A 14,199-nucleotide genomic window follows, 5' to 3' on the forward strand; every position below is an offset into this window, starting at 1 on the left:
CTGACTTCAAGTGATCCACCCACCTTGGCCTCCCAAAATGCTGAGATTACAGGTGTGAGCCACCACAGCGTCTGGCTGCCAAAGGGGATTCTGTGCCCGTCACACTGGCACTTGCAGGTTCGCTCTGTTTCAGACTCTATGGAGTGCACTAGAGGGGACGGGGGGCCTGACACTGTGGTTTAGGTGCCCCTGGGGTGTGCAGCAGGTGCCCACATGCCCACATGCCTCTTTTCCTCTTTTCCTGTTTGAAGAAAGGCAGATGCAAAAGGTGGAGTAATAAGGGGGAAGGGCAAAGTTAAGGTGTTGGCAAGAGACCTTGTGCCAGGCATGGATTGCATGTCTCTGAGATGCACTCTTATGGAAGCAGGCCTGGGCTGTGCCTGGAGCATGACCCATGCAGGTGCAGGCAGGGTGGGCAGGGCAGGCAGGGTGCTTGTCCCTCCCTTCGAGGGAGACTTCTGTCTGTCTGATGAAGCAGGGCTCAGGGACATAGAAGCACTATAACTTGAAGAAGTGTGTAGTAAACGTTTGTCATATCCTGCTATCCTGGGATCATGTGAGTTTGGATAAATTGTGAAATCCTCATGGGGACCCCAGGGCTCGGTTTTGAGGTTGGGATGAGGTCTGCTTTGACCTTGGGCAGCCCTGTCGTCTCTCAGTACCTCATTTTCCTCAGTTGTAACAACCAGAACCCGATCCCATGCTGTTTAGGATGGGAGTGGGTTAGTGATGGAGGCTGGCCATCTGTGGTACCACGAGTCCTCACATGTGATTTGGCTGTGATTTCTGTGGACAGGGAGTTCAAGCAGCTCCCCCACCCCCAGCCATGACGCAAGAATGGATCTGAGGGCCTTCCCATGACTACAGAGGCCGCTTTCTGCTCACCTGCTGAGTGCCTTCTGGAAGAAGGGCCTGGACAGTGTCCAAAAACCCTGCACTGCAACTGCCAGGTGGGCGGTGGCATCCAGGGAATATCCAGGGAGCATCTGTGGTCATGACCCAGAGCTCATGCAGATGAAGGAATCTGGGAGACCCTTCACGGGGGGCTGTGGCGGCGGCAGGTGTGTGCAGGAGTTACCCAGAGCTGCTAGTTTGGAAGGGGAGAGGGGAGTTGGTAAGGAATGGCAGTTTGGAGGATTTTCCTAAAATAGAGCTATTTAAAAAAAGATGGAAGTGTGGATTATAAGCTCACACTTGTAATCCCAACACTTTGAGAAGTTGAGGTGAGAGGATCAGTTGAGCCCAGGAGTTTGAGACCACCCTGAGCAACATAGGGAGACCCCCATCTCTACAAAAGAGTTAAAAAAAATATGTAGGTGGGCATGGTGGCACATGCCTGTAGTCCCAGCTACTTGGGGATAAGCTGGGAGGGTTGCTTGAGCCCAGGAGACTGTAACTGCAGTGAGCTGTGATAGTGCCACTGCCCACTGCCTGGGCAACAGAGTGAGGCCCTGTCTCAAAACAACAACAACAACAACAAAAAAGATGGGAGGAACTAAGACACAAAATCAAGACCAACCCATAAAAGAAAAAAATTGAAAAATTCCACTTCATCAAAATTAAGAACTTCTGTATTTTGAGAGATACTGCTAAGAGAATGGAGAGACAGGCGAGGTGCAGTGGCTCATGCCTGTAATCCGAGCACTTTGGGAGGCTGAAATCACTTGAGGTCAGGAGTTTGAGATCAGCCTGGCCAACGTGGTGAAAACATGTCTCTACTAAAAATACAGAAAAATTAGCTGAGTACGGTGGCAGGCACCTGTAGTCCCAGCTACTTGGAAGGCTGAGGCAGGAGAATCGCTTCTAGCCAGGAGGCAGAGGTTGCAGTGAGCTGAGATCACACCACTGCACTTCAGCCTAGGTGACAGAGCGAGACTCCGTCTCAAAAAAAAAAAAAAAAAAAGGAAGACAAGCCATGGACTAGGAGAAAAATGTAAAATTATCTGATAAAGCTCTCATATATAAAAAACCCTCAAAACTCAGTAAGAAAATGACCCATTTTTAAAATGGTATAAAGATTTGGACAGCTTCACCACTGAAGCTAGAAGAATGGCACATTAGCCTGTAAAAAGGTGCGCAACATGCTTAATCAACAGGGAAACCCAAACATGAACCTCCATGAGCTGTCACTGCACCACACACCTATCAGAATGACTGACATTTTAAAGAAGCCGACAACACCGAATGTTAATATGGACGGGAGCAACAGGAACTCTTCATTGCCGGCAGCAGTACAAAATGGAACAGCCACTTTGGGAGCCAGCCTGGCAGTTTTATGTTAAATTAAATGTATACCTCTCTAACCCAGCAGTCAGGCTCCTGGGTGTTCACCAAGTGAAATGAAAACATGTCCACAGAAAAACCTGTCCATGAGTATTTATAGCTGCTTGATTCATTAATTCTCCAGACTGGAAACAACCTGTGTCCTTCATCCAGCAAATGGATGCATGGGAAGGTGGCGTATTTATACAGCAGGGCAATGCACAAGATAGATCTCAAAAGCGTCATGCTGAGTAGGTGGTTCACTGAATCATGGCCACAGCAGATTCCAGGAACCTGTGAGTGTAACCTTCTGTGGAAAAAGGGACTTTGCAGATGAGATTAAGTTAAGGATCTTGAGATGGGGAGGTTACCCTGCATTATCTGAGTGGGACTGTTTGTCATCACAAGTGTCCTGGTAAGAGAGGGATAGATTTGATGCCCACAGAAGAGGACTTGAAGGCCGCATGACCCCAGGGGCAGAGATTAGGGTGATGCAGCCACAAGCCAGGGAGTGCGTGAGCCTGCAGCAGGTGAAGAGGCCAGAAAGGTCCTCCCCTAGAACCCTCAAAAGGAGGGAGCCTGCTGACACTTGGATTTCAGACTTCTGACCCCCAATCCATGAGAGAAACCAATTTCGGTTGTTTTAAACCACAAGTTTGTTCTCACTGTTGCAAGGACCACGGGAAACTCATCTTGTGTGATTCCATCGATAAGACTTTCTGGAAAGGCAAAACCATAGGGACAGAAAACAGATCCAGGATTGCTGAGGGTATGGCGGGGAGGGTCAGGCTCCGAGTGGGGACGTGGGAAACTGGGAAGAAAGGAAGGTGGCCTGCTTAACACGCTCACCTGGGAAAAGCAAGCAAGCTGCGTGGAGTGTGTGGAGGCCACAGTTTTGGGCAATCTGCATATTTTTGTCTACAAGGTTTCTGAAAAAATGTTTCCCATAAGCTTTCTGTGCACCTTTGTGAATGTAGACAGAAATATCTGCTGTGGGCTGGGTGCGGTGGCTCACACCTGTAATCCTGGCACTTTGGGAGGCTGAGTCTGTTGAGCTGCTTGAACCTAGGCGTTCAAGTCCAGCCTGGGCAACATGGCAAAACCCTGTCTCTACAGAAAATAGAAAAATTAGCCAGGTGTGGTGGTGTGCACCTGTGGTCCCAGCTACTCCAGAGCTGAGGTGAGAGGATCACCTGAGCCTAGAAGGTCGAGGCCTCAGTAAGCTGTGTTCACACCACTGCTCTCCAGCCTGGGTGACAGAGTGAGAGCCTGTCTCCAAAAAGAAAGAAAGAAAGAAAAAAATACTTGCTATGCCAGCCACTGAATTACACTTGACTTGTAGCCAGTTGGAGTCCCTTTCTTGGTCTTACAGTCCCACCCAGCCTGCTGAACACACCACTGTCCTCCCAGGCTGGCAGAGGAGCTGCCATGGGTCCTGCCCGCTGCTCTGCCCTGACCGTGGCCGCCTGGCTCCTTCGGCTGGAACCAGTGAGGTCCACAGTGTGTCTGTCCAAGTTCCCTAGCTCGTTCCTGAGCCAGCCAAGCCTGTCCCTGAGGCAGCCAAGCCCATTGGGCAGGTCTTCCTTTGTTTTGTAGTTCATGGAGACAGCCCCACTCAGTCACTGTCTAAACTCTCTGTGGCCTCAGTGTCCTGCTCCAGTTCTGCCAGGAAGTCTCAGGGAGGATTCCTGAATAGTGTTTCCCAATCATGTGTGCTTTACTGGAAAGGGGGGGCCTGTTGTGGGGAGGTCATCGGCCAGGGCTCCTCCCAGGACTTCACCTTCCCTTTGATGGACCACACGCCGTGGCTTGGTAGGGTGACCCAGCTCTGTAAGATCAGGACATGTGTGCTGACGCTGGTGCTTGGGAGAGTCAGCAAGATGGACTTCTGAAGAAGCAACAGATGCCTTCCTTTCTGTCATTTCCTGTGTCGGGGGTGGGGTAGCAGGCCTTGCCCAGTAGACAGTAGGGAGAACGTGCTGCCTGGGGAGAGTGGGCACTTCTGCTGAGTGGGTGCTTCTGGAGGGTGGTGGGAAGGATTGTGTGTCCTTGGGGCAGCCTTGGCACCTGCTGCCTTGGGCCTCATTATCCTCCAGGCCCGTAGCAGGTATCCTGGGACTTAGCCAGATTGGGTCCCATCCATCCATCTGTGTGTCTCGTCTCTTCACTGGGCCTTCTCCCTAGTTTTTGTCTTTGTGGAGCGTTTTTTGTTTTTTTGTTTGTTTTTGTTTGTTTGTTGTTTGATTTTTACCATCTAGTCTCACACTGTTGCCCAGGCTGGAGTGCAGTGGTGCCGTCTGGGCTCACTGCAAGTTCTGCCTCCCAGGTTCATGCCATTCTCCTGCCTCAGCCTCTCTAGTAGCTGGGACTACAGGCACCTGCCTCCACGCCCGGCTAATTTTTTGTTTTTTTAGTAGAGACGGAGTTTCACCATGTTAGCCAGGATGGTCTCGATCTCCTGACCTTGTGATTTGCCCGCCTCGGCCTCCCAAAATGCTGGGATTATAGGCGTGAGCCACTGTGCTCGGCCAACTGCTAGAGCGTTTTTAAAACAATCCTAGATTTTTTTTTTTTTTTAAATAGAGTCTCACTCTGTTGTCCAGGCTGGAGTGCAGTGGCGTGATCTCGGCTCACTGCAAACTCCACCTCCCGGATTCAAGCAATTCTCCCGCCTCAGGCTCCTGAGTAGCTGGGATTATAGGCATATGCCACCATGCCTGGGTAATTTTTGTGTTTTTAGTAGAGATGGGGTTTCACCATGTTGGTCAGGCTGGTCTTGAACTCCTGACCTCAAGCAGTCCACCTGCCTCAGCCTCCCAAAATGCTGGGTTTACAGGCGTGAGCCACCATGCCCGGCCAACAATCCTAGCGATCTTCTTATTCCCGTAACTTTTCCAGCCGGTAACAATTTATACCTTCTGTCTTTTCCCCCTCATGCCATTTGTATTTGTTGAAGGGAGCAGGTCTTTTTTCCCATAGATTTTTCTGCTTTCTGCTCTGATGGTCGCTTCCCGTGGCAGGGTCAGCCCAAGGCTTCTTGGCCCCCAGCACTGCTTGACATTTGGGGCAGGAGGTTCTGTGTTGCCTACAGTGTTCTCTGAGCATCATCCCTGGCCTCCCCCAAGCCAGATGCTGGGGACTGTCCCCACCCCCAGTGGTGAGGACCAGAAATGGCTCCAGACGTTGCCTCGAGCCCTGGGGAAGATTCACTCACCACACTTCCTGTAAACTGGTCACTCGACCTGGAGGTGGATTTCGTAAGCCACTTCCTGTTGCTTCATCCCTTGAAGTGTTCTTTGCCGGAGAGGAGAGGATCAGGGGATTCTGGCCCCGGAGAGGTTCCTCCTCACCCTTTCCCCTGTCTCAGCATTGAGGGCTCTCGCTGCGTCCCACGCCCTACACCCTCAACCTTTCTCCCAAAGGCATCGCTGTCTTTATGGGAGTGTCCTCATTGAGGGGGAGCTGCCTGCAGGAGTCTCCCAGTCTGTGTTCAGCAGCCCCAGTGAGCGCCCAGGCCAAGCGACTGCAGGGCGCAGGCATCACTGCCCTGCTGTGTTGAGGTCTGTTCTCTGAGTCAGGGTATGAAGTCCAGTTGGGTCTGGGGAGCGCCAGCCTCAGCACAGCTCAGTGCCTCCCTGCCCAGCCTTGAAGACCCAGCTGACCTGCTGACTTTATCAGGCCAGCTGTGGCAACCCTACCAGGCTCCCCAACTCCCACCTGGGGCCCTGGCCCGAAGCACAGCAGAGGGGTGACTTTCTCTCACAGGAGCTCCCAGTTCCATACCTCATGCTGGGTAATGAAAGATGGATTTCTGCCACTCCAGGGCCTGAGAGGACTTGTCTACCAGTGTGGGGCCCAAGGAAGGTTGTCACCTCTGACCCTGCAGTGGGGATGATAGCACCCCTCAGAAGGTCTACAGAGACTCTGCAGAGACTGGGCAAGCGGTGGCCTGAGGCATGGCTCTCCCCTGCCAAGTGTTCTTGCGTGTGAGATGGGCAACACCCTGCAGATGTCATGTGCTACTGAGTTACCCCGTTAATTAATGTGGCCTGAGGCCAACCCCAAAGCTTCTAAGGCAACAGGGAAATCACCTGTGCCACAGGCTGTTCCTAATCCTCTGTCCTGCTGCACAGATGAGGTAACGGGGTGCTGGGCCCCCTGACAAAGGTTCGGCCATGACACCATGTATGTCAGCTCTGGAGGGAGCATCCAGAAGAGGGTGTGGTGGGCCACGCGCTGTCAGGAGTCCCCACTGGGCCAGGCTGGTGAGCACAGAGGGCGACAGCTGGTCCCACCATAAAGGGACCTAGCTGGCTCTGCCTGTCTGCAGCTGACACTCACCTCCCTGAGGCCCTCGGATTGGCTTGTCAGGGCACTGCACCCCAGCTGCTTTCTGTGTTTTTTTATCATCCCCCCACCCCCTGTCCTTGTGTTCTCATCACCATCTATTTAGCACCCCACTTTCAAAACCCAGCCTCACTACTGTTATTTATGCCTTTTTTTTTTTTTTTTTGAGACGGAGTCTCGCTCTGCAAGCTCCGCTTCCCAGGTTCACGCTATTCTCCTGCCTCAGCATCCTGAGTAGCTGGGACTACAGGCGCCCACCACGCCTGGCTAATTTTTTGTATTTTCTGTAGAGTTGGGGTTTCACCGTGTTAGCCAGGATGGTCTTGATCTCCTGACCTCATGATCTGCCCGCCTTGGCCTCCCAAAGTGCTGGAATTACAGGCGTGAGCCACCACGCCTGGCCGTTATTTATGCCTTGAGTGATCTTTTGCAGAAACATCATGAGAAAAAAAGCCTTCTCCATTCATGCACATTCAGTGTGCCCACGTCATCCTCTGCAAATCCATCTAGGGTCACTCTCCCTCCTTCTGAAGAACTTCTAGAACCTTCCTCACAGTGCAGACCAGCTGCTGACAGAAGATTCTCTCAGCGTTTGTCTGAGCGAATCTTTTTTTTTTTGAGACGGAGTCTTGCTCTGTCGCCCAGGCTGGAGTGCAGTGGCCGGATCTCAGCTCACTGCAAGTTCCGCCTCCCGGGTTACGCCATTCTCCTGCCTCAGCCTCCCGAGTAGCTGGACTACAGGCGCCCGCCACCTCGCCCGGCTAGCTTTTTGTATTTTTTAGTAGAGATGGGGTTTCACCGTGTTAGCCAGGATGGTCTCGATCTCCTGACCTCGTGATCCGCCCGTCTCGGCCTCCCAAAGTGCGGGGATTACGGCTTGAGCCACCGCGCCCGGCCTCTGAGCGAATCTTTATTTCCCTTTCTGTTTTCACTGGGCATAGAATTGTGGTCTGGCGGTGTTTCTCCCTCAGCACTTTGAAGATGCCCTTCCAGTCTTGGGGGTGGCTCCTGGCATACAGTGTCGGCACCTCGGCACTTGAGGCGACTGTTGTGACTGTGCTGATTTGCTCATGAGGCGCCACAACCTGGTAGTTTTCCTGCTGGGGGCTGACAAGGCTTCTTGGGTCTGTGGATTTATAGCATTTGTTACATTTGGGAATCTCTGGCCACTCTTTTCTCAGATCCCCTGCCCACCCTCAGGACTCCAGTTACTTGTATGTGGGATCCCCTGCTGTCATCTGCAGGTCACTGAAGTGGTGTTCGTTTCCTGTAGGCTTCTTTCTCTGGGATTCATCTAGGTGGCTCCTGTGGCTTTGTCTTCAAGTTCGCTGCCCTTTTGTTTTGTGGTGCCTGCTGTGACTTCCACCTAGTGGCCGTTTCATTCCGATGCTCCGTGTTTCAGCTCCAGAAGCCCCTTGTGGCTCTCTCACGATACCCTTACGTCTCCTCTTCAGCTGTTTTCCTTTAGGTGTGGAGCTTTCTGAGTTCACAGTAGCTGTCCCGAAGTCCCTGTCTGTTCAGTCGGCATCTCTGTGCTTCCCACTTCCTTGTGCCGACTCATTTTCCCCCTGGCTTAGGGGTCTCGTTTTCCCGCTGCTTCGTCTGTAGGGTTCTGCTTGTAGATGCCGCCTGGCATTCTAATGAGGTGGGTCCCTGCCCGATGGTCCACATGGGGCTGGCTGTGATTTAGACAAGAGTTAGCCTTGGGCCCATGTCTGTTAATGGCTTAATGCGTCCTGTGTGGACTGTCATCCTCATGCGTGTGTGATGTTAGGAGTGAATTGCTCTGTTGTTAACAAGGGCCTAGTCTCCTGCTGGAGGGTGGGGATACAGTGTGAGCCCGAGTGGCTGGGAGCCTGGCCATAATGACGGCCAACTTTCGTGGGGACAGGCACTTGAGGTCAGCCCTCCTGGCATCATGCAGAAAGGCTGGCTCTGTGGCCCCTCAGCCCTTCTCCTCCTGAGGCTTGAAGTCTCGTTCTCCATACCCTTGGGGGATAAGCAACTTGGCAAGAAAGAAGTCTTGCAGGCGACCCGCTTGACAGTCAGCTACCAGAACATGTTTAAATGCCTCACTGGATGGCGTGGCCCACAGGGAGTGTGGAGCCATGGGGTGGGTGGGAGGGCCAGTGTGTTCAAGGCCTGTCACCCTCAGCCTTGCACAGCTGGGGCTGCCCTGGCACAGTTCTTGGGGGATTGTGCACCCTAACTGATTCCTGTCCCTTGTCACCCTAATGGGCTTCGACATCATCACTGTTTTCTCAGCCCTCATCCCTGGCTCACGGCTGCGCATGCAGAGGCCTTGCGTGGACAGTAGACAGGGTGTTCGTGTTAGCCCCAGGCCGACCCCTCTGCAGAGGTTTGTGCCGCGAGAGACAGGCCCCACCTGCTCTCTGCAGCCACTGCACTGAGTCCCTGCTCCAGTCCCCTGCTGCTCCCTGCTCCAGAACACCCTTCCCACCTGGCCTTGGTTGCATGCTCCCTGGGCCTGTGAGGACTGATGCTGTGAGTTTGGGGGCTCCCTGAGTGGGGTGGGCCAGACCATTCTGCTTTGGTGCTTCCTTTGCTCCGTGTGGTTCTTGTGTCTTATGCCAGTTCCCTTTCACTCGTGCATTGAAAATGGTTAACGGACAGGACTCTCCTCTGCCTGTTCCAGAACTCTCCATGTGTGTGTCAGAGAATGTTGCTCCTGTGCCCCGAGTCAATAAAGACGACCCCTGTGAGCTCGAGGGCAGTTGGGAAGGTGTAGCGAACTCCTGTAAAACGTCCCCATCTTGTGCATAGTCAGTGAGTTTTGACCCTCTACCCTCACCTGGCTGTGGCCACTCCCCACTCCCACCTCCAGCCCTGAATACCCATTAGTCGGCTTTCTGTCTCTTTGGTTTTGCCTTTCCTGGGGATTTATAGAAATGGAGTCATACAGCCTGTGGCATGATGTGCAGCCTTCTTTAACTTGGCGTGGTTCTCCGTGTTCTGTCGTTTGATTCTCTCTCCACCAGTTGACGGACATTTGGGTTACTCCTGCTTTTTGGATACTCTAAATAATTCTGCTGTAAGTGTTCAGGTGTAAGTTTTTGTACGGAAGTGTGTTTTTCTGGGTGTATACCCGGGAGTGGAATTGCTGGGTGTGTTTAACCTTTTAGAAAACTGCCAGGCGGCTTCCACAGTGGCTGAGCCTTGTCCATTCCCGCCCACGATGGCAGAGGTTCTGGGTCCTCGCCAACACTTGCTCTTGTCAGCCTCTTTTAGATTAGCTGCTCTGATGGGTACGGTGCTCTCTCTGTGGTTATTTTTTTTTATGTTTTTTTTTTTTAATATTTTTATGGCTATCAATCTAGGTCACTGTGGTTACAGTTTGCCTTTCCTTGATGAGTAATGGCATCCGGTGTCTTTCACACCTTCATTGGTCCCTGTAAGTCTCTTTTTCATGTCTGTGTTTAACCAAATTCTTTTTTGTTGTTGTTGAGACAGGATCTCACTCTGTTGCCCAGGCTGGAGTGCAGTGGTGCAATCTCAGCTCACTGCAAGCTCCACTTCCTGGGTTGAAGTGATTCTCCTGCCTCAGCCTCCCAAGTAGTTGGGGTTACAGGCATCCGCTGCCACGCCCAGCTAATTTTTGTATTTTTAATAGAGGCGGGGTTTCACCATGTTGGCCAGGCTGGTCTCGAACTCCTGATGTCAAGTTATCCGCCCACCCCAGCCTCCCAAAGTGCTGGGATTACAGGCTTGAGCCACCGTGCCTGGCCTGTTTAACCAAATTTTAAGCAAATGTCATTCAGGAGCTGCTTCCCCAAGGTCCCAGCCAGGCCGAGGTCCCCTGTTCTCTGCAGCAGCAGCACAGGCTGGTGGTTGGGTCGTGTTTTAGGGTACAGGGCCAGCCCTTCCTGAGCTGCTCTAGACGAGACCCCGTTGTCGCAGCAGTACAGTGGCCCTTGTGACTGCAGCAACTGTTCCTGGTCCTGGAGCAGGACAAGGGAGTGGGCCGTGGATGTGTTGCACACGTGGACAGTGGTGGCTTGCCCCGTGAATCGTGCTCACTGTGGAGTGGGCCTGTGCGCCTGTTGAGGGGTTGCGTGCTTGAGAAGCATGGGGCAGTTTCTGGGGCGTCACAGCCTGGGTGGTGGTAGCGTGCAGGGGCACTATCCCTCTGTTCTCCCGTGAACAGCAGAATCCTTGGGGAGTCTTGGCAAAATCCTTGGAGAGCCTTGGCAAAGAAGGAGGCTCCTCGTAGACCAAAGTGAGGCGCTCGGTGCCTCCCACTCTGGTCACTATGCATGTCATATGTATACGGCTGCATGGTCTAAACTGGCCAAGCAGACCCATGACTCAGAGTCACCGTGGAGCAGGTGCTGAGAGGCCAACCATCTCTCACGTCCCAGGCGGCTTGCCCTGCTCCTAGCAGCTCCGTCGTGCCCAGCTGATGGGCACTGGATGCGGGCAGTTGGAGAGCCCACCCCTTCCAAAGGTCAGGGCCCTGTGCCACCTCAAGCTGGAGTCCTGAAACGGCGCTGAGTGGCTCCAGGGGGCGGACCCTGGGCAGGCCCATGGGGTAGGTGTTGTCTCTGATACTGTCCCAGGTATAAAGCTGCTCGGCTTACCCTGAGTCTTCCAACAGGTCTCTCCAGACTCAAGTAGTGCTTTGCGCTCTGAGGAGAGCTATGGGCAGACCAGGGTGGGAAGGAGTGAGACCTGAGCAGTGGAGATGGAGCCCAGAACAGGGTACTATGAGGACAGGAGCAAGGCCTGGGTGGGAGGGCATCTCAGTGAGCTGGACCTGAGTGGGACAGTGGGGCCAGGTGGTGCAGGGGTGGGTGGGTTTGGGGGCCGAGGATCATGGTGACCAGCCAGGGTTACGCTGTGGGGTAGCATCTGGGACACTGAGATCCATGCTTAGGGCCCCAGGTTGGGAATAGGGAAGAAGATACAGAGGTGTAGTTCTCTGGATCCCAGTTCTTTCTCAGACACTGCCAGAAGGCTGGTCTCTGAATAGCTGAAGCGTCAGTATTTATTTTGAGCTCTTTTGTATATTTGTTCCTTGGAAATTCCACTGCTCCAAGCTCAGTGACCAGCTGCCCTAAAACCATGTGGCTGCCCCAAGGCCGTGTGGCAGAGCTCTACAGGCCTCGGGCTTCCACCCCAGGCTCCAAGGTGGCCCCACTGCACCCGCTCTGACAGACAGTGCTCACCCACCTGGTTGTTAAAAGCCAGTGTTTGTGAGACAGGACTTAGCCTGGTTGGTGGTTTCAGGGGATCAGCTGGGGCTGTGAGAGTGGAGGGGGCTGCTTTTGCCTATATGGGGCCTCGGGAGAGTCACGATCCAGGGTCAACCTTGACCTGACCTTGCTTTTTCCTGGCAGGGCTGTGAGCACCTTGAGCCTTGCCCTTCTCTCCCGGTGGATTCACAGGCTGGTGGTGGATTCCAAGGATGGCACACTCCCCACCCCTGCATCCTGGGCCTGCTGCCAGCCTGTTGCCTGTATCTGGAGGCCCCATTCTTACCTGTCATGTGGCCCCAGCCCTCTGTCCATCTGAGGAACTCCTACTGATCTTTCCAAAACCCTGCTCTGGTGACCTTGCCTGTAATTTTCAGAGTGTGTGCATTTCCTTTCCCCTCTCTTGAGAACACCATCTTCACCCTGTTCCTTCTATACCTGGGGAGGGCGTCTTTGGGTTTCTCAGTGTCTTTATTGACGTTCCCCTCACCTTTTTTTTTTTTTTTGTAGGATTCTATTTCACTGAGGCCGTCTATCCGATTTCAAGGAAGCCAAGGGGTGAGTTTCTGTTTTAATCATTCATATTTGGAATCTTGGGACTGGTATAGTCTCAGGTCTGTCCTTGCTCACTGGGTACAGCAGCAGCTCATGGCAGTGTTTGGGCCCTGTCTGCCTCCACGCAAGGCTGGGTTCTAGGCCCCCAGGATAGCTGCTTGGCTGGGGCCACACCAGGACGTGTCTGGTGCCCATCACAGGCTGCCTAGGTGATGGGCAACTCTCCTCTCCCAGTGGCCCCCTTCGTGCAGCGATGTGCACCTGGTTTCTAGTCTGATAGGGTAGGGGCCCCAGCCCCCAGCCCTGGACTGGTTAGGAACTGCCCACACAGCAGGAGGTGAACTGTGGGTGAGCAAACATGACCACCTGAGCTCTGCCTCCTGTCATCTGAGAGTGTTATTAGATTCTTACAGGAGTGTGAACCCTATTGTGAACTGTGCATGCCAGGGATCTAGGTTGTGTGCTCCTTATGAGAATCTAATGCCTGATCTGAGGTGGATCAGTTTCAGCCCGAAACCATCCCCCTCTATGGCTCCCCGTCCCCCTTCCACACCATCCATAGAAAAATTGTCTTCTGGGCTGGGCGCGGTGGCTCACGCCTGTAATCCCAGCACTTTGGGAGGCCGAGGCGGGCGGATCACAAGGTCAGGAGATTGAGACCACGGTGAAACCCCGTCTCTACTAAAAATACAAAAAATTAGCCGAGCGCCGTTGCGGGCACCTGTAGTTCCAGCTACTTGGGAGGCTGAGGCAGGAGAATGGCGGGAACCCGGGAGGCGGAGCTTGCAGTGAGCCGAGATCACGCCACTGTCCTCCAGCCAGGGGGACAGAGCGAGACTCCGTCTCAAAAAAAAAAATAAAGAAAAGAAAAATAGTCTTCTGGCTGGGTACGATGGCTCACGCCTGTAATTCCAGGACTTTGGGAGGCCGAGGCGGGTGGATCACCTGAGAGGTCTGGAGTTTGAGACCACCCTGACCAACATAGAGAAACCCTGTCTCTACTAAAAATACAAAATTAGCCGGGCGTGGTGGTGCATGCCTATAATCTTAGCTACTCAGGAGACTGAGGCAGGAGAATTGCTTGAACCTGGGAGGAGGAGGTTGCAGTGAGCCGAGATTGCGCCATTGCCCTACAGCCTGGGAAACAAGAGCGAAACTCTGTCTCAAAAAAATAAAGAAAAAGAAAAATTGTCTTCCACAAAACTAGTCCCTGGTGCCAAAAAGGTAGGGGACTGCTGCGTTAGGGGACACAAGGACCACGGACATTTGTCTGGATTTTGGTTGGGAGAGAGGTTCATAGAAACTCAGCACCCTCGTTTTTATTGAAATACGTTTCCTTCTAAATGACCATCTTATAGAAAAATCAGGGAATGAGAGAAGGGTGAGTTGTCTACCTTCCTTGACCCTTAGGTCTTGCATCTCCCCCAGCCCACCCAATATACCTCAGAATGGTTTGATTTTTCTTCTAGCCTTTATTACTGGTTCCCCCACTACCCACCCCCCAGACAGAGTCTCGCTCTGTCATCCAGGCTGGAGTGCAGTGGCGTAATCTTGGCTCACTGCAACCTCGGCCTCCCGGGTTCAAGCAATTCTCGTGCCTCAGCCTCCCAAGTAGCTGAGATTATAGGCGCCTGCCACCGTGCCTGGCTAATTTTTGTACTTTTAGTAGAAACAGGGTTTCACCATGTTGGTCAGGCTGGTCTCAAACTCCTGACCTCAGGTGAGCCACCATGTCCGGCTTTGTTTTGTTTTTTAAGAGATAAGTCTCTGTTGGCCGCCGGGCGCGGTGGCTCAAGCCTGTAATCCCAGCACTTTGGGAGGC

The 14,199-nt window shown here is 53.1% G+C and overlaps 1 protein-coding gene across 1 annotated transcript in view; it reads left to right on the forward strand.

The window, feature by feature from the left end:
- The window catches only part of ELL (elongation factor for RNA polymerase II), an 87,001-nt gene that overhangs the window by 39,135 nt on the left and 33,667 nt on the right, over positions 1-14,199 (forward strand). The window contains exon 2 of the mRNA XM_033198841.1: positions 12,333-12,380. Within this exon, the coding sequence (XP_033054732.1) occupies positions 12,333-12,380 (48 nt within the window). The remainder of the gene's footprint in view (positions 1-12,332; positions 12,381-14,199) is intronic.

This window comes from Trachypithecus francoisi, unplaced genomic scaffold (assembly GCF_009764315.1).
Source record: "Trachypithecus francoisi isolate TF-2019V2 unplaced genomic scaffold, Tfra_2.0 Lachesis_group5, whole genome shotgun sequence".
NCBI lineage: Eukaryota > Metazoa > Chordata > Mammalia > Primates > Cercopithecidae > Trachypithecus > Trachypithecus francoisi.